At 52.4% G+C, this 24,066-nt stretch overlaps 1 protein-coding gene across 2 annotated transcripts; it reads right to left on the bottom strand.

Moving 5' to 3' along the window:
• Nucleotides 1-1,040: 1,040 nt before the first annotated feature.
• On the bottom strand, nucleotides 1,041-14,672 carry LAMP1 (lysosomal associated membrane protein 1). 2 transcript variants are annotated; one of them, XM_036904796.2, is made up of 9 exons: nucleotides 14,464-14,672; nucleotides 11,553-11,671; nucleotides 9,768-9,984; nucleotides 9,496-9,654; nucleotides 3,899-4,089; nucleotides 3,196-3,321; nucleotides 2,606-2,672; nucleotides 2,367-2,537; nucleotides 1,041-1,938 (listed from the first exon to the last, which is right to left on the bottom strand). In XM_036904796.2, exons 1-9 carry the CDS (start codon nucleotides 14,510-14,512, stop codon nucleotides 1,799-1,801), a joined length of 1,239 nt encoding a protein of 412 aa, XP_036760691.2. In that variant the 5' UTR covers nucleotides 14,513-14,672; the 3' UTR covers nucleotides 1,041-1,798. The 2 variants fall into 2 exon arrangements, with proteins under 2 accessions (XP_036760691.2, XP_036760690.2); XM_036904795.2 differs by having other exon boundaries at nucleotides 11,553-11,674; nucleotides 14,464-14,664.
• Between the last annotated feature and the right edge of the window lie 9,394 nt (nucleotides 14,673-24,066).

Raw genomic sequence — 24,066 nt, 5'->3', positions numbered from 1 at the left:
GTATCAAGTCGCACTGGGGCTCATGTGCTCCTGCAGCCACCTCACCCTGGACCCCTGGGGAGGGGAACGAACCCAGCAACACCCACCCGCAGCCTGTGAGACGATGCCCAGCCTCCCACCCCTGCCGACTCCGTCTCCCGATGCTGCTGCCTCCAGCTGGCTGGGCGGCCCTGCTGCGTGGGCAGGCCAGGCCCAGAATGGGGACACGCAGGACACCCGGGCAGCCCGCACCCCTGCCTGCCCCCAGCAGCCCCAAGGAGCCCGCTCCGCTCAGGAATGTCACCTGTAAACAACCCTTGGTTTCTCCTGAGGGCCCTTCCATTTCCCAACATCTCCTCACCCCGTGTCTGTACCGCTGTCACCGTCAGCACCTCTGTGGCCACAGCCTCACCCCCGAAATGAAGCTTTCAGTCTGCCGGCGACCTCAGCCCCGCTCCACTTCCCCATCCCTCACACAGCCTTGCTCTACAGTCCTGGCTGGGGACTGCGCTGGGCCACCTCACCCTGGAGTGAGTCTTCTGCTGTGCCACGGCGGGGCCCTGGGGTGGGGATGGTGGGCGTGCACCTCCCAGCACGGGCCGCCCAGCAGGCAGGCTTCAACAGCCCCACATGAAGGCATACTGGTCCTCAAAGGGCACAGGTCTTTGCTTAAAAGGCAAAGATGAACTGAAAACTCAGGTCAAGTTCCTGCTCTAAGCACAGCCGGTGGGGCCACCCCCCACCTTCCTGGAGCGCCAAATCAGGGTCCCCTGCAGGGTGCTCTGGTCCCCAGAGCCACAGGTTCCACACCGGGTGAAGCCCGAGCCACCCTGCTCCCATCTGCCGCTGCACGGGGTGGGAGGACCTGGAGACCGTGGCCACCGCAGCACAACTGTAGACCAGCCTCAGCTCAGCTTGTGTCCTCAAGTCACCACTGGAGGGCTGGCCGGCGACACCCGCTCCTGAAGGCAGGCTGCCAGTCACCCCGCCCGCTCACGCACATGCCTCTCCACTGTGCATGCCACCGTGACCTTGTAATGCGAGTAGACAAATGCATGCGGTCTAGACAGACAGACAGACGTTTTATTAGCATTGTTATAGAAACAAGTTCCATGGAGGGACCCCCACCTGAGCTGCAAGCGACAAGTCAGAGACTGATCACTGCGCAAGTGCAGAAACAGTCACCCGAACCTCAGACAGAAGACGGAATTACTTTACAAAACAGTAAATAAAAATAACACCCACTTTCTATTTTAAAAAGTGCCAGCTCTAGAGTGAGCTACAGAGCAGGGCAAGACCACAGGACTGGGCGCCTGGGAGCCACGACACACGCTCACCAGCCCGTCCAGACTCATCCTCTGGAGCACTTGGGCTGCCACCTCTTTCTGCCAGCTTCAGCGCGACAGGCTAGCAGCTCGCTGGCCTTCCCCAGCCCGTGTCAAGAGCAGAGACCCCCTTGGTAAGGCTTGAATCTGAGCCAATCATGAATAAACCAAACACCAGAATCTTAAGAAGCCAAATGAGTGGAGCCAGCGCCGATCCAGAAAAGTGCTCCGACCCTCCCCACTTAAAGTTCTACTTTGGTAAATATTAACATTTATTAACCAGTTAGCAAAATACATAACCCAGTTAGCAAAATTAACACCATCATTTCCAATTACCATTTTGTGCATAGTAAATGTTGCAGGATGAACTTCACATTGGATAAAGCAGATCTGAAAACCAGTTTGCAGGAAAGTGTGCCCCACTCAACACAAACCCACACTCAAGGCGCCAACAGTGGCCCTGCAGTGGCAGCTGGGTGCTCGGCATGGCTGCGCTAAATGGTCTGGTAGCCGGCGTGGCTCCTCTTCCTGCCGATGAGGTAGGCAATGAGGACGACGAGGACCAGCCCAGCCAGGGCGCCGCCCACGGCAATGGGGACCAGCAGACTGTTCTCATCCAGCTGACACTCCTCCACTGCAGGGACAGGCCGGGCTGAGGCTGGTTCCACACGGGGCCGGGCTCCCCTCCCGTTCCCACAGCCCAGCGGAGAGGCTTAGGCTGGGCGGGGGGGGGGCTGCGATCCCCATCACCTGCCCTTGCCGCAGCCCCTGGACAGCAGCAGGCACTTGGGAGTAGTTGGGCAGCTAGGGGTGTGGCCAGGGCCCCCCTCTTCTGTCCTGCCCTCACGGGGAGGAGCCATGCGGGTTCAGACAAGTGACCCGCTCAAGTGGTGTGTGTCCACATCGCCACGATAAATGGACCAGGGCCTTTCAAAGAAAGGCAGTGGAGGAAAGGGGATCTGCACTAACTCTAGTCTGGCATGGCCACCCTGCCCCCACCCACGCAGAACCACAGCCTGCTGGACCCAGCCAGCCGGGACCACCCCCCACCACGCGACTCACCAGACCCAAACGTGCCGCCTTCCACGTGGAAAGCCTGCACCCACACCTTGAACATGTTGATGGCAAAGGCCCGTGTGACCTGCACGTGCTCCCCGGAGTTGCACCTGTACGAGTTCCCGACGGTGGCCTGAAGGGCCCTCAGCGAGTTGTTGGTGGCCCTGAAGGCAGGGTCTGCAAAGGCATGTGACTCTGAGTGTTCCGCAGCCCCAGGACGAGCGCCTGAGTTGTGTGGGTCTTACCTCTGGCATCGGGAAGAGTGGTATTCAGCTGGACTCCTTGCAGGAAAAACTGGTTGGAACTTGCATTCTTAAAGAGAAGAAAGCAGCCCTTAACTCACGTGCCCCCTGCCAAACCTGAAGGGCCCTTGGTGATGACTCTGACCTCTTGCATTCCCAGCTTTACAATGAGACTACAGAGAGTTGTCTATAAAAAAACATCAATATATCTTGAGAACACAATTCTCATTAGCTCCTTCTAGATCTTTCTACAGAATCAAGTTCTCGGCTGCAATGTATATTGGAGGGGCCATATTCTAAAAAAGTAAACTTTCTCCAAATGTTCACTGAGTTTTAGGAAAGTCAAACTTTGTTGGAAGACATGCCACTGTTTATCAGCTCACTTGTGCAAAGTATTGCTAATATTCTTGAATGGCATTTCTGCTCCTTCCCATTCTAAACTTTGCTAAAGTCACATGAGACTTCCACGGCCACCTGCAACTCTTCCCAGACTACACAGAACTCCTCCCGGGCAGGCGTAAAGGAAGGAGGAGCAGGACGCACAGATGCTGCTCCTGAGGAGGGGCCAGAGTACGGAGGGACCTGGCCCTCACCATGCCGAACTGGAACACCAGGACCGTGGCGTCCTCGCTCTGGAGCTCCGCGGTCACCAGCTGGGCGGTGCAGCTCCCACCCACGGTGGTCTTGTTTGGGCTGATGTTGAACACGTGTGTCACCGTCTGAGCGAGAGAGGCACACGTTACCACTCCATGCCCTCCGTCCTCTGCACTCTTACAAGAGTAAAAGCAACTCTAATTAAAAAGCAGCTTAGGGGCCACACTCACAACTGAAACTGGGAGAATGTGGGAGGTTTACACAAGCACCAACTCCTGCTCCTTCCTTGGGGACACACACCTACAGGAGAGGCACAGACCCTCACGCCCTCTCACCCTGCCCCCAACGCCAACACACATTCATTACAAGCCCCACAGACACTGACAGCGTTAGTGGAAGGCATTAGTTCAAAGGAAAAGTGTGAAAGTGACACTGTTTGGGTAAAAGTTCCGGTGAAATTTTACAGGATATCCCGTAAGTGTCACACACTCCCTGTGCTCTGCAGGCCACGCAGCAGCCGCCTGGCCCTGCCACCTTGGAGCAGGGGCCTCAGTGTGCAGACGACACGGGGTGTGCAGACGGGCGCCGTGAGCTCAGCCCCGGTGCAGACACCCCGGCCTCTTCTCACTGACTCACACTCAGGAGCAGACCGCAGCGTCCTGACCCACGTGCCGGCACTGCAGGGCCCCGAGCCAAGCCTACCGTGTTGTCTGTCTTCTCGTAGGTCACGTTCAGCTGCAGCCCCATGCTGGCCAGCAGACAGGTCCCGTTGGCGCCGCTCACGTTGTACTTGAACACTGAGGGGTTCTCAGGCTTTGGGGACGGCGAAGGGCGGGGAGGCACCGGGGCAGGTGCTGTTGTCGGGGAAGGTCCATCCTGCTCACAACGTGTCTCTGGAGGAACAAGTGGGGATGCGTCAAGCAGCTCACAGGAAGGAAAACAAACAAGAGTCGCGGTTCCTGAAAACCACCAAGAGCTATGGCAGCCCCCAGGCACAAGCTCCCGTCCTGAGCTCACCGCAGACCCCAGGTTTCTCAGACAGCAGGGCCCATGGAACAGGACTTCTCTATCTGCCCCAGGATGGTGCAGGCTGGCACCATTCTGGATGGACAGGGCAGGAGGGTATTGTTAGATGGTGCCACTGCCCCACAGAGCCAGCCAGATACGGGAGTGTCCCGTCCACCTGTCCCCAGTCCTGCCACCACACACACCTCTAACTGGATGCCCTTCCATCTCAGCTTCTGAGCGGCCCTGGGCTCAGAGCTCTCCTCTCCTGCGTGACCAGAGAGCCAAGACTCAGGTACATGGGGTTGGCCAGCTGTTGTGGGTCACACTGGGTGGGGCGGCGAGAGCACAGCAGGTGCAGGGCAGGAGGGTCAGGACAGCCACCCGAGGGAGGAAAGCTGGGGCACAGGCTGGGGCAGAGGGACCCGGGGTCTGCACGGAGAGACCCCACACACCTCCAGAGGGCATGCTGAAGAATGAGAACATGATTCCATCCTGTAGAACTTGACCCACTGTGACCAATTACAGCTGAAGTTTATATTCAAAATCAAGGCAGAATGACTACAAGATAACTGAGCGTTCTCTACAGGAGCAGTAGGGTGGATGCAGGTCTTCTATGAAGATTACTTAACACCCTGAAATACCCAGCTACGCAGCACATTGACTTCAAAGTTAGGTTACTTCTTTCACCACTTTGTTTCTGTAGAAAATCAGGTTTAGAGTAATAAACTGGTTTTATCAAATTTTGGCCCTTTCCACATTTCTGCCTGGCTGAGCCATGGATGGCGGAGTGTCCTGCTGGGAACGCGCTGCGCCTTCACGGGCCTCCACTTGTCTCGACCCAGAGCTGAGCGCTTCCCTTTACCTCCACATCCGTGGGAGGGGACACAGGAAGCTCCTGCTCCAAGACTGAACCACAAGGACAGTTCCAGTGCTCCTGGACAATCTGACCTGCCAGCATTCCTTCACACAAGGTCATCCTGTGGGCTAAGACCCCGTACTGGGCAGCACAGAGATGGTAAAGCAAAGCCCCATGGGCTGGACCGGACCCTGAGCTAAGGGGGCAGGGCAAATACTGCTGGAAATGCCTGCCCTAGGGTGTGCTGGCCGACACCTCCCCCAGGCTAGAGCTAAGCTACAAGCTGGCACTGGAGTTGTACTACTGGGAGGAGTCTCACCATGACTTTATAAAACTGCTACGGAGCACGATGTGACTGATGCATAAAGCCACATCAGAACCTGGCCGGTCAGTACATTCCGGGCTGGAGGCCACACAGCACACACACAGGAGAGCAGGAGAGCAGCCCGGGCTGGCTGGACAAGCACTTCCAACAGGCCAACTTGGGAACAAGAACAATGTCCCATCAGGGCTGACCACAGTCAGGAAAACCCAGGGCTCTGGAAACCTATACAGGTGCGATGGCCCCCTCCTTCCCCCCTTCTGCCTGAATTGTAAATGCAACGTCCACACTCGAAGTCGCCTGTCACCTCTGCAGACCCCACAGCTCTGCCTGCAGACAGCTCACAACCTGCCAGGAGACAACCACAAACACACACTCCAGGACGCCAAGTGCTACCTGCAGGGAGGCCTCTGTGTCCACGAGGAAAGCAGGATGACGGGCATTGCTGAGCACCCTTCTACATGCTCTTCTCACTACGTTCAAACATTTATAGGCCCTGAAGGCCCCAAAAGACCTCCAGGCAGAACAGATTTTCAAATATTTCTTATGTTGCAATTAAGACACAAACAGAAAGTGGTGTTTTAGGATCAATTCCTTCACTAGGCTAGATAAGAAGCAAGACCGGTTCCTACAGAAGGAAGACGATACCGCTGAGCGATCAGGATGAACTGTATTCAGAACTCTGTATCTTGAACTTCCAATGGTCACTGATGCATTAGCTCGTACCCGCGTATCAAATCTTGAAAATAAAGATGAATAAATCCAAAGCCTCTGCTGAGCCATCAAGTTTATACCCCTGCATGAGCCTCACCCCAAGCCCACTGGCCCAGCATGGGCCCGGGGCTGGACTTCCCATCTGCAGCACAGCCTGAGACCCACTCACCCGCTACCCCCAGCTCGGGCAGAGCTGCACTGAGAACTCAGGCCATTCTGTAACGGTGACCATCCACTCCACTCTACACACCTTCAGGAAGAAGAAACCTGCTTCCTTCAGAACTTATCAATGAAACTGACAGAGGGAAAACAAAAGGGGAAACATTCTTCAAATATACCAAAAAAAAAAAAAAAAAAAGGAAAAGCTGACTTGAGCAGCCTTGCCTGTGCTTCCTAGGAAAGTGAGCCTCAGCTTCTGTGGTTTCCCAGATAGGATGACGTGCGTGGGAAGGCTCTGTGTTCAAGGCACCGCCACACTCAAGACCAAGGCCCCTCTCACATCCTCAGTTCATCAAACAGAAGCCTTCCTGGGCTTTTATGGCCAAAAATTTACTGGGTTCCTGGCTACGTGCTCATCAGCAACTCTCTGCTAAGCATCCAAGAGAACAGACTGGAGGTATATAAACGTATTTAGCATGGCGTCTTTTCCCTGGAAAGCTTCTGGTTCTGTTGACAGGTAAGTTACAAAGGCACCTACGAACCAAAAGAATGAATGACACAAAAGGAGACAGAAGAAAGAAAGGGCTTGATTTTAGGAGAAATCAGTTATTTTCACAATTTATGCTGTTGGGTCAGTTTATGTGGTCAGTTACATCAAATCTCCTCCTGCAGGGAAATTACTGGTCCCTTTTTGCAAAGTAGCATTAATACCAACCACTGTAAAAACACCCGATTTAAGAAACCCGGCGAGGCTCTGCAGGATCACACTCAGCGTCAGCCTCGTGACAGGCCCAGGGACGGTGGGAACGCCGGCCCAGAGCACGTCACCAGCCGCCGTCTTCTGCCGTACGGCGCGGCCCCTGGCTCTGCAGCGGCCTGCGAGCTCAGCTCCTTCTCCCTGCCTCCCCTTTGCAGACCCCTCTCATCACTGGGCCTGAGCCACCGACGGCCAGGCCCCACAGAAGAGCACGTCCAGCAACAGGTCCCAGGTTGTGGGAGAGTGGGTGGGAGTCGCTTCAGGGGAAGAGCCCTCAACATTCCAAGGGCACCCTGAAAGGGTCCTGGAGCTTGGGCGGCGGGTCTGCTTTCTGCTGGCTTCCTGCCTCCCAGCACCATGGCTGCACACTGCTAAGGGGCTCCTGCAGAGGAAGCGGCCAGAAACCGTACGAAGACACGCCGGCTCCTACGGGACACCCCGTGTAGCTTCAGGATGCTCTCAACCCTCTTCCTCCTGGTAGAACTCACGGAGAGGATGCGCCAGTGTCTCTCAAAGAGCAGCAAGATTTCCTTCCCAAAGTACACACATACCTACATGGGCGGAGTTACCATAAAACTGAACCAAGCTCTGCTGAGAGGGCACCACCACAGAGTGTGCGGGGAGGTGGCGGGGTCTCAGACCCCTCCCACAAGCGGGACTGAGCTCAGTGAGCAGGCTTCTGATGAACAACCTCAGGAAGGGCCATGGGCAGCCACCCTGACAGCTCTATACGACCAACTCCCAGGAGAGAAGGCCAGACACCGGTGACCCTGTGTGGCACTGAGCACGCGCCTGGGGAGGGGGCTGGTGGCTGGGGTCAGGTATGAGGACAGCCTCACTGCTGTGCCTTTTCCGCGTGGAAGCACAGGGCTGTGTGGGAAATCCCTCCTTTCTGATCAGTCGTGCTGTGAACCTAAAACTGCCCTAAAAAAATAAAGTCTAACTAAAAAACAAAGTAATTACCCTTACAAAACAAAATTATGTCTCTATACCATCACATCTGCTTTTGGACTAGAAAGGGGAGCCCGATGCCTGTGTGAAGCCCAGCGGCTGAGCACTGTGCTCAGAGCACCACAACAGACAAGGGGGGCTCAGAGGCCTCAAAGCAGAAGAAAACAGGCAGTAAAGGCAAGGAGCTCATCCTGCAGCCCTTCAGCCCCGTGGGGTCACTGCGCAAGGCCTTCATACCAGAGGCCTGTCACTTCTGCGGCCTGATGGAGTCTGCTCTTCCCCTCTGCCCCCAAGACCCAAGGAGGCCGACATGATCTGGGTGTGTAGTCGTGAACTTGTCCCGGAACTGAGCTCGTGACTCCAACTTGAGCTTGGCTTGCCCTTGACCCCTTTCGTCCACCTGTGAGATGCACAGCAGTGCACCCTGCACCTGTTGCCCTCACACGTGGCACACACCAGCCCTGCCTGGTGCACACACCCCCGCCCCCAGGCCCACTCTGCGGAGAGGCACACATGGAGACGTGGGGCCCACGTGCCTCAGAGCTGCTGCCCCAGCTTGCACAGAGCTCCACTTCAAGCCCCACATGCTCGCTGCCAGGTGCACAGCTCCTTCCGGGCCCAGCTCTACTGCTAACCCTCTTCCCATGGGGTCAGGAGTCAGCAAGTATCCTCTGTAAAGGGCCAGAGGGCGAATATTCCAGACTTGGAACCTGTCCCAGCTCAGCTCCACCACCCCGAGCAAGGGGGCAGCCACAGAGGCAGGCGTCGAGTGACCACGACCATGTTCTGGGAAGACTTCAACCACGGGCACCAAAACCTGAATTTCATAGACTTTTCATGTGCCACGACATGTTCCTTTGATTTTTTCTCACCTATAATTTTTAAGCATAAAACCATACTTGTCTCACTGGCTGTACAGAAACCACAGGTGGGCTGGGTGGGCTGCAGGCCAGTGTACCACCTAGTGAGGAGCAGGCCATCTCAAACTGCACAGGACTGTGACAAACTGCACAGGAGACGACTGACTTGCCGTGCTGCTGAGCACCTGCCGTGCAAAGCGCATCAGTCCCTCCAACAGTCACCTGGGCCATGAAGCAGGACTGCCGGGGACGCTGGAAATCAAAGCCCGTGGGGCCTGGGCTCTGCAGAGGGGTGCTGCTTCCTCCCTGCTGGATGACAGCACCCCAGGCCACGAGCCCCTCACCCTTTAGGAAAACCACAGAGGTGCGAGCTGACTGGCAGGAGGTGGGAAGAGCACCTTGCTAAGTCTCAGTAAAGTGACAGTGCTACTTGAGGGCAGACACAGAGACAAAGTTCAGCTGCTCACCCTTCTAGCTTTTTAACCAGTCTCTCCCATAAAGAGGTCGCTCTCTACAGAGAAGAAGAGATTTGCTGGGCAGTTCTGGCCACAAGCGGCCAGCTTGGTTCCCAGCCATGCGGATACCTGCTCACTCACGTCTCCCCGGGTACCGGGCAGAGACACTGCACCAGGGAGCCAGACCGGCGGCGCCAGGGCCAGGGCAGGGCCTTACCTTCCCGGCTGAAGCTGTTGTTCGAAAGGTATGCCTGGATGGTGGCATCACGGAGCGTGGCAGTCACGTTGTTCATGTGAATCTGACTGTTGCTCACACACCTGTACTTTTTGTTTATGTCTGCACTGATGTCAGTTACAGATTCCACAGTCTTAGTTTCTGTATTTTAAAAAAAATCAATTTTTAACTACTTGATATACTCAGTTCAAAGTACCTTCAGACACCCCCAACCCAATGTTCCCCACTCCACATTAGTCAGTTTTTCTTCTTACCGTTGGAGCTGGCATTGGGGAAAAGCTGTGTGTCAGACAAGTTATAAACAAAACTTATCAGCTGGACACTGTAACGTGTTGCATTTCTTGTGAAATTTAGGGTCAGTATGTGTCCTCTTCCAAAACCAATCATGAGGCTGGGGTCAGAAGCATTCTCTGTACCACAAGAGCTGCTATTTAACACTGTTGCATTAGGTGGCAGGTCGAAGGTCACATTCTAGAAAAGTGACAACAGAACCCAAATAGAAAGTAGGTTATTAGAGTGACTCAGAAAAACCAAAGATCTGTGAGTCTGCTATCAGCTCCCACCTCAGGTCTATCTCGGCTACCACCCGTTAAGTACTCATTTTAAACAGAAACAGGAACACAGTGAAAGCCGGTGTTCCGTGCCAGTAACAGACTGAAAGGTAGCTCCAGTGTAAGACAAAGCTGGCAACCATTCAGTCAGAAATTCCTCACTGACATAATCTGAGTTTACAACAGAATTAAAGCTAAAGTTATCTAACTGAAATTCACACCAGGCTTCAGAGGACCTGTGTTCATATTTTTATATTTGAAGAAAAGCTATCAATGCTTGTTTGTTACAGAAATGTTTGTTTAAAGAATATCTCTTTAAACAAAGAAAAGAGGGTGTTTACTGCAGAGCTGTCTGAATTTACTATTATAAGCAGCACACACATCTAGAAAACCGACTGTCCACCGGAACGAACTGAGTGGGCTGGGAGACTATGACGAAGCTGCACCCTCACGCTAAGAAATGACAGGATTGCAGAGGTGACAAGACATGCTTTGTGAAGCAGGGGGCACAGAACAGCCCAAGGGGGTTCCCGTCTGTGTGCTGTAATATGTAACAATTACATTTCTAAAATACACACACACAAAAAAAGAAACTAAAAGGTGCTCGGACAAATTTTTATAATTTGAGACATTTCAACCTTCCCAGTTTTCTTCTGTTTTGACAGAGACCACATTATATGGAGCCTGGTACAAATGAGCCAGTGAGGCCCAGGCAGCTGGCACGAAGTCTGGAGTGCTCAGAAGGGACTGCTGAGCTTCCCAGCCACCCCAAGGCCCACGACTGCCCTTTGGATGGTGGTACAAAGACACTGTGATGTCAGCTTGGAGGCGGGTAAGGAAAAACGGTGGCCTCATCAAAGAACTAAAAATAAATTTGGTTTAGGGATCTACTTAAGAGCATTAAATAGAGCAAGGGAAACGTCCATTAAGGGGTAATTAATGGAGGAAATACAAGCAAGGGCTGCTTGTTAGAAACCTAGCAGACAGAAAGGGCCTCCTGTGGAAGTGCCCAACAGCTTTAACACGGCAAAGACATTTTAATCGCCCCAGCACGGTGCTACAGCGCAGCACACCAAACAGCTGTTTACGTAAAATTCTTGGAGCGTAACAGTTTATCTAAAACAAATTCAACATCAAAAAGCTCACAGAGCTGCATACTGGGCATAAGAAACACTGGAGAAAATTTTAACTCCCAACAGAGAGGTGGCTGAACAAACTAAGATTAACGTATGAAGTATTGTGACTACAAAAGGTAATCATGAAGAAAACTGGAAAAATGCTAATAACATAGTGGAAGCAGAGCACAAAACGGTCTGTATGTTAGGACCACAGCTTGAGTGCATAAAAGCACTGGCTCCAGAGGAGAGCAGGAGGAAATACGCACACACGAGCTGTGTTTCGGTGCGATCATTTTTTAAACACTTCTTGAAATTCTACAATCACCTTCACACGCACACACAGTGCACGAAGCACTCTGGCGCCTCCTACCTTAGGGCCACTCCTGGTGCCGTAGCTGGTCAAGAAGGCAGCAGAGAAGTTGGCCATCACACAGGCTGTCCCATTGCCGTCTCTCACCACAAACACTGCCAGAGCTCCGTGCACGAGGGCTGCTAACCCCAGGAAAGACAGAAACAGCCAAACACCTTTTTAAAAATACTGGGTATTTCTGTTATCTACAACTGCAGTAATAACGAATTTTATGAGAAGACCCCAGTGTGCCTCTCAAACCAGCAAAGCAGCAGGCTAGGTCCAGCTGGGTCTTCCTTCCGTCCTGGATACAATCCTGGAAATGTTCTCTCTAAACCCATCAGGTCAGTTTGGCAACTGGGTTGATGACTCTTTAATGCTTAACTCCAGAATACTTATCCAGAAGTCACGTGTCGATTTTAGGGTCACCCCTGGGCATATGCTGCCCCAGCTCACTCCTCTAGAGGCCTCCTGGGACATGCACTGGGCACCTGGTGGTGCAACTCAACCTAAATACTGACCACAAACAGAAACCCTTGGGAGAGCTGCACAGTGTTCACTGTGGCCCGACCTGCTACTTAAAGTTGGATTTGGTGTTACTGTCATGGACTGGTGGCCAGAAGAGCCATGTGCTCTCTGCCCCATTTCAGAAACGTCCTTTAAAAAGTCATCCAGTCAAACCTGGACTTGGCTGTGTGACCAGAGGACACCAGCCCACCTGTTCTGGCAGGACTGCCGTATCCCAGAGGCAAGGGGCAGCCTGAGCTCTCGCGGGTGCTCCCAGCCTGGGGCCATCGCCAGGTATTTACCCCCAACTGAGTAAGTTCTCAGGGCCACTGTCATCTCTGCTCCTTCCTACCCACAGCCCTGGTCAAGCCCTGCAGCGGCACACGTAGTCTAACCACTACAGAAGAGAAGCGATTTATAAGCCACACCTCCTAGAATACTGTTTTCATGTTTTCTTTTGATAGACAGGCAAAAACAGTTTTGATTAGTTTCAAAGTCAAACAGTTGCCAGCCGCCACTGTGCACCATGATGTCTGGAAGTGATGTGCCCTCCCTTCTGCTGCTACAGCTCCTACACCCTTTCTCACCAGTTGCTGTAACGGGCACACTCTGAAGGCGGCCTACTGAGGATACTGAATTAGCCTCACATTCTACAGTGAACTGTCTTGGCAGAGTAAACGACTCCAACAAGCCCAGTGCACTTCACCCTTGGGACCTGCACAGAATCATATCTTCAGACACAATCATTCAAGCCTAAAGTGGACAGGACATCCAGAAACCCCACATACCTTCCCATAAATCTCAGTCACACCCTCTAGAGGTGTGCAAGCACCTCCATTTCTAAAAGCTGCCTGCTGCATATCTGTTTAGTGACCACTGTGGTACATCTGGCTGTCTCTACATGTATGTACTGAGCACTTACTATGTGGGCTGTAAGGGAGATTCATATGTAAAAATAGTCACAGCACAGATTAATGGATGCTCCAGTGAAAGCATGTGCTATACTGTATGTACTCAAGTCCTGTGGACACAGAAAGACGGGAGAGATAATGCACTGGGGTAGGTCTAACAACGTACATTCAAAATTACGGACCCAACACAGCCTGACCTCAAACTTAGTGAAGAATCCCGTGGCCAAGCTGCATAACTGACAGTCCCACAGTGGAGGGAACATTAATTGGCTTTAGAGTCTTCCAACCTCAGGAGGGACGGTTCTTTACTTGGAAAGGGGAAGGTCGGCCAGTTGACAGCACTGGTCTGAAGAGTCATTACGAAATCACACCTAATCTTATAAAGTTTCAGTTCATGCTTTTCTATGCTTTCGAGTAGTCCAACACAAGAGAGGCTTTAAGCAGTTTCTAATTACCAATGCAGGAAAAATTAGTAATTTAGAATTCTGAAACATTTTTAGAAAGATGCTTTCTAGTGAAAGTGTACACTAAAATAAACATTTTAAATAGATCTAAAATCAACTTAACAGACCTTTGTAAAAGTTGGATTGAAAATGGATTAACAGATGACAGAATGGGCATTAGAAGGCTAATTACACGCACAATACCACAAGCTGCCACAACCTAGGGGAGTTAGGATTTTCCTCTTCACCGTTACGGTGCCTTTTAAAACATGAAGCACAGCGAGAACGTTCCAATGCCTGTGAGCGCCCGTAACAAGGCGCAGCGCGGCCGCTGGCACGACCCAGCCTGTCGGCGCGCCCTCCCGGACCTCGGCGCACCTGCCGGAGGGGGCCGGGCCCGCCGCGCGAGGGCGGCCCGTGCGGCGACGACCGCACCTCGGAGAACTCACCCAACACAGCAGGCAGAACAAAATGGTGAAACCAAAATCCACCCCGGCCCGTGAACAGCATTTTAGGGCAGGAGGTGACCCTGAGAGCCCTCGGGGCGGCTCGGAGCGGGGCGCGCTCCCGCACCCGCACCCGCTCACGGGCCCCACGGCCGTCGGGTGGTCGGCATCCCAGGCCCCGGCGCTTACACCCCCTTTCCACGCCACTCGGGAGACGGGAGCCGGCGGCGACACGGGGTCACCAAGGGCCTGGGCACCCAAACCCGGGCCGCCGGCCGATTCCGGCGAAGGCGCGGCAACACGCCTCCCGTGGTTGGGCCTCACGTGAGCACGAAAGCCCCCGGCCCCGGCGGCGCCCGGCCTCGGGGACACCGACCAGGTCAGCACCGCGTCACACCCAGGGCCAGGCCTGCTCGCGGGCCGGGTCACCCACCGGGCCTCCCCGAACCAACGAAATTGTGCCCAGCTTAACGCCCCGGAAGTTCGGTGACCCGCCGGGGGACCAGCCCCCAGCGGACGTCTAGCCGCACCCCGCGCCCCCGGCCCTCACCCGCAGGCCCCGCACCCTGCAGGCACCCCACTCCGCGGTCTCCGGCCCCGCAGGCCCCGCGCCCCCGGCCCTCACCGAGCAACAGAAGCAGCGGCCGCCACCGGGCGCCGCCAGGGGCCGCCATAGGAGCGAGGCCGCCGAAGCGGGCGCGGAAGCGGGTCGCGCGGGATGGGCGGTTGGCCGCGGCGCGGCCCGTGTCCAGAGGCCCGGCTGCCGCGGCGCCCTCGGCTGGAAGGAGACCCCACGGCCGGCGGCGCCCGTCACGTGAGTCAGCGCCGCGCCCGCTCCGTCACGTGGCCCCGCGGGTCTCGCGAGAAGGCGGAGGCGGCCTGTCGCGTCCCGCGTGGCCCTGACACGTGACCACGACGCCACGTGATGGGCAGCCGAGGCGCCCCGCGGGCTGTGGTTCCCGCGAGCGGAGGGTCCGCGTAGGCACCTCGGCCCGCGGATGATTCTCTCCGCGGCGTTCGGCGTGAGTTCTCGGCCGCTGAGTCCGCGGAGCCCCAGGCGGCGGCGGGGTCCGAAGGGAGGGCGCGGTGTGGGCTCCAGACCGAGGGCTACGCTCCGTCGTGGGACCACACCGAGGCCTGTGTTCAAGCAGCAAGTGCAGAATCCAGAGCGAGGCCGGATCGCGGTCGGAGAGGGTCCGCAGCTGACGGCGGTGCCCGCGGCGAAGCCTGAAGGGTGCCTCTGGTGGGCGTCATTTACCGGGCAGCGCAGAAGCGCGCCTGCGCTCCTCACAGTCAGTCGCCCCCCGGGGAGGCCTCCAGAAGCGTCCTGGAGCCTCCCGCTCGCTCCCTGCTGCCCGGGGGCAGCGGCGCCCCTCGTTCGGCTGCCTGCGGGCTCGTTCGGCACCGGGCATCCTTGACTGTGGCCCCAGCCCGCGTGATGGGACCTGTCACTCTCCTGAATAGCCCTTGGTCCTTGTGGGTTCATTTCCTTAATTCTTCCGTTTTGCTTTTAGTAGAGTTTGCCTTTGTTCCTGCCTGGCTTCCCATCTGTACCCCTCCAGCTTCGAAATTCTGATCCGCTGGGAAGTCATGAAACTCAATAGGACTGCAAGCAAAATGGGGGCAGACAGGCTCCGAGAGAAAGCCCGCCTTGGGTTCTGTTCTGTAGTTTGGAGCAGAAATCTCTTAACTGAAGAGTGTACTTTGGGGCCGGGGACAGCCAGGTGAACTACTTGGCTGCGGCACACACTCGGGAGGCGCGATGTCACCACGGCCTGCTGCTGGGGACGAGGACCGTAGACACCATGAGTGTGTTCTCACGAGTGTGGGATCGGTTCTCAAAGTATCTAATGTGTTTACCGGCGTTAAATCTAGGGGCGTTTTATAGGTGGTGAGACAGGCAGGTTTCTCACTGTGGGAGGAAGAAGTTAGAAATAAGAGAGAAGGAGAGAATGACTGCCGCAGTGCTGGGACCCCTGTGTGTCTGAAAGGCATGGTCACCAAATACACAGACGGTGTGTATACCTGGTCAGCCACACACCTGCCCCCTAATTGTCCACGAGGTGCAACACACAGCCGCACTGCAGACCATCCTGTCCAGCAAGAGGCGAGGCTCCTCGGAGCTGCTGATTGCAAGGCTGAGCGGAGAAAGTCCCCGGGGAGCTTGGGGTGTCTTGTGGGCCAGAGAGTAAGGAGGGGATTGTCCCGGGGACACGGTCACCAACTTGAGAGCTTCCAGTGGCTCAGCTGGACCAGACTGAGGAAAAGGTAAAAGATGATAGGATTGGTGTGCAACCAAAAGGATAAAACGTCCTTGAACCCATCCTGATGGAAGGTAAGTGGGAGAGACAAGCCAGTCTTCATACGGGGATTCCCTTGACAACTGTAGGAGAAAGGGTGGCAGCCACAGACACTCCCAGTTTAAGGAGAAGGGGGATTTGGGTGAGTATGAAGGCTTCCCTAAGAAGAATCATTTTTAGGGAAAATGATTACTTTGTGGTGGGGATGACAGGCCCCACTTCATCAGGTGATAAAACGTCTGCATCCCCAGCCAGGCCGTGGTGACAGCATACCACCTCTGCTGTCCAACCTAGTCTCAGAAAGTGTCAGACACACAGATTTCGGGGACTGCTACAAAGCCCCCCTGTGCTGTGAGTCTCAAGACAGGCGCGCGGTCACAGATGGGAAGAGGAGACAGACAACTGAGTGCCATGTGCTGTCCCGTTCAGCCTCTAGGACAGATTAAGAACTTTCATGGAAAACTGGCAACATCCTCGTAAACTAGTGTAGTTACATAGTACCACCAACATTCATCTCTGCTTTGGGTCATTGTACTACGCACGTGAAAGGCTAGGTGAAGGGCAGAGGGGGGAAATCCACTGTATTTGCAACTCTTCTGTAAGTGTAAAACCAAGAGGGTTTTTATTTGGAGTATGTTACAGATCACTGAGGGGATGTCCATCTTTGTGAGGTTGAGTCTTCCTATCTAAGACCACTGTAATTTGTTGAGGTCTAGCTTAAATTGTTTTTAAGTAGTTTAATGTTTTGTGTGTGAAAATAGTATTTATACATGATAGACAAATTGGAAAAAAGGGGGGGAATTTACTGCTTACCAAAACCAGGTTTGTATTGATATTTCTAAGTCTCTTTTCCATACATGTTTTTAAATACAATTTTAAAAAATACATTTTATGTCCTTTTTTCATTTAGAAAGAATTGTTTTTCCATGCCATCCAAACTCAGAACTACACTTTTAATAGTTATGTAATACTGCGTCACTTGTCCTTAATATTTTACTAAACGATCCTGCCTTTAGGTGAACCCCTCTGTGTTTGAGTAAGCCTTCAAACTCACCCAAATCCCACCGCTCCTGTTTTCACACATTCCCAACACCCCCCACACCTGTCTACCTGGAGATACCGCAGGGGAAGGGCTCAGTCCCACAAGACCGCCCCCGACGCAAACTGCAGTTAGCAAGTTCCCAGCTTACCCATGACTCTGATGTGGGTACCAACTGGAGGTTCCCCCGACCTTCTCCCCGTTGGATTTGATTATTTGTTAGAGCGGCTCACAGAACTCAGGGGCACACGACTCACACCTGCCAGTTACTAAAGGATCTGATGAAGGGCACAGCTGATGAGCTCCCTCGGGCAGGTCCAGAAGGGCCCACAGCCTCTGTTCCGTGGTGTTGGGCTGCACCACCCACCTGGAAGCTCTCTGGGACTTTTACGGGCTTCCTCATGCAGGCATGGTCGGTGGTGAGCTCAGTCTCGGGCCCCTCGCCCCTCTCTGGAGGATGGGGGGTGAAGTGGGATGAAATGTCCCAGTGCCTAGTCGTGGCTGGTCTTTGGTGAGCAGCCCCCTCTGGGAGCCCAGCCGTGTCCTCACCACAGCAGATGCTCCTGTCACCCAGGACACTCCCAGGGGTTTAGGAGCTCTGTCGGGAACAGGGCCAGAGGCCACATATTAGAGCAGAAGGTGCTCCTGGTGCTCGTGTCCGTAGGACATTGCGAGGCTTAGGCGCTTTGTGCCGGAAACCGGGGCAGAGAGCAGTATATATGTCATCAACTATCTCACAAATACTACGATAAATATTTTTGAGGGTAAAATTTGTGCATCTATTTGTTTTTCTCCGAGATGTAGTTTTCCCATAGATTACACTTGCCCTAGTAAAAAGCAACCGTGTTTCTTGCCCATTACCAGTTTACCCCCAAGGACCCTTACAGCATTACACAGTACCCTTTCCCGAGCCGCGCATCACACCATGACACTGGGCCAGTCACTGCTTGCATTTGTTCCACTCCAGTTATCCATGATCTTCTCTGCCCCAGACTTGCTGGTGGGCCACCTGCAGAAGGAGTACCATTCACAGACTGGGCCCTGGAGGAGACCCAGGGCCAGGGGGCTGCTTGCCTGGGCTCCACAGCCCTGCAAGGCTAGGGGTGGGCACTCAGAGCTGAGCTCGAGGTCAGACAGCCCAGGGTATGCACTGCACTCCCGTCTGTCGTGTGTGACCTGGGCATCAGGAGCAGCTTTCACTTCTCTTACCCAGTTCTCTTGCCCACTTACCTCAAGAATAGTTACTTCTGGTCCGTTAATGATACAAAAGGCAAGTCAATCATGGCTGGTAAGTGTAAGACTCGTATTAATGAAGACAAGTCATTAAAATCACAAACAACTTTCAAGTGACATATGCCAACGAGTGGGGGAAAGTGCGGCAGGTAGCTCAGCTTCTCCAGCTCCACACTGTATCTCCTTTGCTGCCTCAACCTTTGGGCCAAAAGGGAAAAAAAAGGAAAGGGGCTTCTGCTCAGGCTGTAGCCCTGCATGCAGGCTTGTTAATCATCAAAAGGAATTCTGTTCACAGCCTGAGATTTCTGCAAATAGCTCTTTATCCAGAACTTGCCTCCCCCAGGAGATAGGGAAATGCATGAAATAATGATTGCCTTGTCCAAGATTATAGGAACATTGTGACCAGACCTGCGTCAGCAAGAGTCAGAGAACCAAAGACATGAAGTTTCTCAGCTCTCGGACCTTTGCTGGCACCCAGTCTTCAGCCTCGGTCATCCTCTGACCTTTCCCTTCCTGCTCCCCCTTCCCCAGCATAAAAAGAGAGTGCAGGCAACCGAGTCAAGAGCGGGCCTCAGGACAAGGGTCTGCCGCCATCCCGTCTGCTGGCGTTCCGAATGAAATTGTTTTCCTGGCCCCAACACACCGTGTCTCTCAACTTACTGATACATCAGGCGGCAAGTGGCACAAGTCTGGGCTCGGAGACAAGAGAAGGAAGACGTCCATAACACAGCAATTCAAAGGCAGCCCTCTCCTTTAGGAGATCTCGGTTGCTTATACTTTTAAAATAAGTGTCACTGAAAACATCTTTTATACACATCTTGTGTACATCTCTGGTGATAATTTCCTTTTGACAGATTACTAGAAATGGTTGAATCATGGTAGTCTTCCTTACAGAAGATTACAGAAAGGGAACCCTCTCACAGAAAAGGGCTCAAGCTTTTACTTTCTTAGCAGATCAAATCCAATAGTTTGATTTAATTAAATTAAAAGTTATTTGCAGCATGAAAAAAATGTGTCAATTACAGTCATGTTCCAGTTTCACACTTACCCGGCCTGCTGTCTGTGGACCTGGGGTCTGATGTGGTAACCATGCCTCTGCTTCTTTGAGAAATGAAATGTGGTTAAATTAACCAGGACTACGTAACAGTGGGAGGCACACTGGGAACAGGAATCAGCGTGCGGTGACGTCACCACTGTAATTGAGGATTACAACTCAGGGGGAGGTGGAGTCGCCACCTCTGCGGCCAGAGCAGCACGGACGTCAGCAGCAGTATGTCCGCTGGACCCTCGTTCAAGGTACGGCCAAGAGACTCACAGAGACTCGGAGGCAAAAGATCTTCATGCGTGCTCCAAATCAGACGTGGAAGGTGCAGTATTTGTTAGGAAGGCTACATGGTGTTAATTGATCTGGCTGTTTGGTGTCTGTTTTTAGTAACAAAAGAAAAATTTAGGACTGAGATGGAAACATCAGGAAAAATCACAATAACCATGATTCCAACTAAAAAAAGAAGCCTCAATTGAGGAACCATGCTTCCTGTCTTTCAGCTTAAGCAACTCATGCTTTTACTGTTTTTCTTGTAAATTCCCTTTTTAAATCAACTGTATTAAGGTTAGTTTATATAAAATACCATTTTAGGCATACAGTTTGATGCACTGACAAACGTGCACCCCTGAAACCAGCACCCCAATCACAGCAGAAACCTAGCCCTAAGCCCACACAGCCCCCAGTCTGCTTTCTGTCACGACTCGGTGTTCATATCGCAAGGTTTTGACAGGTGGAATCAGTCGTGCTTCTCGAGCCCGGCAATGCACCCGTGCTGAGCTGCCGCACAGTCAATCCTTTTACTGCTGATACCAGCATGTTCCAGCACATGGATCATCTGAATCTGTTTATCCATTCCCCTTTGAAAGATAGATGGGTTGTTTCCAATATTGTGGTTGTTACAAATAAAGCTACAAACACTCAAAACCAAATCCTTGCTAAGAAATGCATGCTTTCGTTTCTCCTGGAAGGGTGGGATGGTTGGGTCACACGAGAGGCGTGTGCTTCACTTTCACAAGAAACCGTGTGCATTCCAGTCACGCGCAGCCCCACATCCTGGCCCACACTTGGCATTACCAGGCTCTTGAGCTTCGGTGGTACCTCACTGTGACTGTAGTTTGCATTTCCTGATAACTGAAGAGGACGAAGAGGTCACGTGCCTAATAACCACCCACATATCTTCTTTGCCTAAGTGTCTGTTCCAACTTAGTCCCATTTAAAAATGGGTTATCGGTTTTCTTATTTTTGAATTTGAAGTGTTTTTTGTATTTTCTAGATGCAAATACTTTGATACATTGTAAATATTTTCTCCCATTATGGAGCTTGCCTTTCTTAATATCTTTCAAAAAGTAAGCTTTAAATTTAATGAAAACTCAGTTTATCAATATGTACAGTTGCCTCTTGAATAACATGGGTTTGAACTGTGGGCCCACTCATGATTATTTTTTCAATAAACATGTTGGAATAATATTTGGAGATTTGCAACAATTTGAAAAATGTTTTCTCTAGCTAACTGTATTGTTAAGAATATAGTTTATAATGCACATAACATACAAAATATGTTAATTGACTGTTTATGTTGTAGGTAAGGCTTCCAGTCAACAGGAGGCTATTAGTAGTTAAGTTTTTGGGTTCTCAAAAGTTGCATGCGGGTTTCCGACTGTGCAGGGGGTTGGTGCCCTGACTCCTGCGTTGTTCAAGGGTCATCTGTATTTCCTTTATGCTTCATGCTTTTTGTATCCCAAAAAATCTCTGACATCCTGACATCATAAAGGTTTTCTCCTAATAGTTTTATGGTTTTAGCTTCCAAATTAGGCCCACGGTCAAATTAAATTTGAATTTTGTGGATGGTGTGAGATAAGATTCAATGTTTATTTTTTTCCAATTCGGATAGCTATTTGATAATAAGATTTTTCTTAGCCCATTAAGTTACCTTGGTGTCTTTGCTGAAAATACCTTGGTGGATTTATTTTGGTGCTTCCTGCTTCATTTGGTTGATCTGTATGTCAGCTACTTCACTGTGGGAACCTACACACACCTTTTGTCCCAGATAACCATGTATCCACACGGCCTCCTCCTTCGGGCAGTGCGCTAAGCACATGGTATGCTGATCGCCTGAGGCTGGCCAGACCAGACCCTCCTTGTTGATAGAAACCTCTTGCTGGAATGCAGACCCATCTGGCCGAGGTCTTGTTCCTTGAGGCACCAGTCACATAAGAATGAACCCTTGAAGCAGAACAGCCAGTAGGTGATAAAACACATGCCCTCTTTGGCACACGTAGCCCCTGCCCCCTCACCCCCACACCCATGTGGCCCCTTCCCCCTCGCCTGTGGCCTCTGCCCCCTTGCCCCACATAATCAGTTCCCTCCCTGTCCACCACAGCAGTGTGCAGCCTCCTCCAGCTGCCCTCCTGGACTCCCCATAGTCTCACTGGCCGCCTCCGGTCTGTTCTTCCCTCTGGAGTGCCTCCTGCACGAAGGCTCAGTCATCACCGAAAGGGTGGTGATGGGACTTGGGTCCATTACTGTGGCTTCAGAGTAAGCCTTGAAATTAAGCCTTCTCTCAGGGTAAGGAAATTCCCTTCTATTCCTAGTTTCCTGAGGCTTGTTTTTTAAATCGAGTGTTGAATTTCATCAAATGCTGCTGCTTGGATTGAGATGATCATACCTTTTACTTTTGGAATTTTAGATGTTAACCTTGCATTCCTAGGGAAAACTTCCCTTGGTTTTGGCATATTATTGGTTTTATGTTCTGGTGAATTCACACACATATTGGTCTGTGATTATCCTTTTTCCTAATATGGTGACTGGCTTTTGTGCCAGGGATACTGGCCTCACAATCAGCTGTGAAGTATCCTCTCCTCTGTCTCCAACAGACTGTGTAAGGCAGGTGGAATTGTGTCCTTAAAGGTTTGATGAAGTTCTTCAGTAAAGATTCTCGTACCGGAATTTTCTCTGTGGAAAGATTTACATTACAAAGTCAATATCCTTACTAGATAAAGAGTTATTTTTGTTTTCTGTTTTCTCATGTCCATTTTGGTAATTTGCAAATGCCACGGAATTGGACCACTTGTAGAATTACTGGCTGGAACCGGCTCCTAATGCTCTCTGCAGGCTCTGTTCTTACGTCCGTCTTTCATTCCTGGTTTTGACAGTATCTGTCAAATGGCTGACAGCCATCTCGAGTCATGTTTAGGTGTAGAGCTTGAAGCCAAGGAGAGAGAAACTGTAATTCATCCAGCTAAAATAAAGGCTTATCATATCAATTTTGTTGGGTTTCTCAAATAAATGGCTTTTGGTTTCTGTATTTGCCCATTTTCTATTTCTTTTATCTCTACTTTTCTCTATTTCCATCCATCTATTTACTTTGGATCTGAACTGCTCTCCTCTTCCTGTCTCTTTAAGGTGGGTATCAGCACGGCTGTATTTAAACTTTTCATCTTTTTTTTTTCTAAGTAGAATGAAAGCTTTATTTGAATACATTCCCAGGGAGGAGCTGGTCAGAGTGATGGAGACAAAGGCCCTGAACTTTTAGGGAAGGGTCTATGTGTCACGACCTAGCGGGAGGCACTTCTTCTGATAGACAGGGTGAGGTCATTTGATTGACAGCCCGCCTAGACCCGTCTCCCTTGGTGCGCCTGTCTTTTCCCAGAATGCATAGAAAAGCCCAGGGAGAAGCAGGGAGCAAAACCCACAATTTTATTTTAATGGGAGTACAAGGTGTGGCCTGGGCCTTAGTTCTCTACCTAATACTCCCTCCTCGAGCAGTTGGGACCCAGTTCTTTGGGCACCGGGGCAATGACTGCTCTGGCTGTTTCCTGCTACGTGGACTGGTTCCCAGGCTTGCTGTCAGTCCGGGTTTGGGGTCAGCACTGGTTGGCTACTTTCCGTGGGGCCCGGGATCTGGGAGGCCAGGCCCAGATGGAGGTCCTGTTGAGCCCAAGGTCTCATACAGAAGGAGCTTCCTTAGTTCTTGCACCCGAACTGGCTGACAGCCATCTCGAGTCATGTTTAGGTGTAGAGCTTGAAGGCAAGGAGAGAGAAACTGAATAAAGTGGTTAAGAAATGGGGGTCAGCAGCAAGGGTTCCCACTCGTACCATGAGGGTGGTGCCGGGGGTGACAGAGGGACATCAGCCTGGACTTCCAGCTTGCAGCGGGCGTGCCCAGTCTGAGTCTTACCTGCAGAGCCTAGGACCCCTTGACATCGTCCTGTACTTGGCCTGACTGACGGGAACATGACTCCCCCTTAGACACAGGCAGCCCCCACCACTCGCAGCGAGGGGTCTAATGCTCTGTGGTTTTGAAGAGCCACCCCAGCAAGGGGCTCTGGTTCAGCTCTGAACCCCTGACGAGCAGCAGCCACCTGCCAGAAACCCTCAGCTGTTTCCTGGGACAGCTGGGATTGGATCCCTAGGGAAGAGCCTCCAGTGGCTGGCTGCCCCCACAGCTTCCAGGAGCCCCACAAACCCCACTGCTAGTGGGAGAAGGGGTCCCACCTGCTTGGTCCACTTGGATTGGTGACACACCGGACAAGTGAAGGACGTATTGGCCGTAGCCATGTGCTACCCTGAAACCTGAAGAGCTGCACCCAGTCCACCTGGGACGGAGCTTAA

This window comes from Manis pentadactyla, chromosome 17 (genome assembly GCF_030020395.1).
Source record: "Manis pentadactyla isolate mManPen7 chromosome 17, mManPen7.hap1, whole genome shotgun sequence".
NCBI classification, from domain to species: Eukaryota; Metazoa; Chordata; class Mammalia; order Pholidota; family Manidae; genus Manis; species Manis pentadactyla.
The sequence above is the reverse complement of the archived record's forward strand: the minus strand, read 5'-3'. Positions and strand labels throughout refer to the sequence as shown.

Bases quoted from the DNA above. Each gene is read 5' to 3' on its own strand.
- LAMP1 (XM_036904795.2), bottom strand. From the start codon at position 14,512: ATGGCGGCCCCTGGCGGCGCCCGGTGGCGGCCGCTGCTTCTGTTGCTC. The intron at 11,675-14,463 runs GTGAGGGCCGGG...TCCTGGGGTTAG, and splicing joins GCCGCTGCTTCTGTTGCTCG to CAGCCCTCGTGCACGGAGCT. The intron at 9,655-9,767 runs GTAAGAAGAAAA...TTTAAAATACAG, and splicing joins CCCCAATGCCAGCTCCAACG to AAACTAAGACTGTGGAATCT.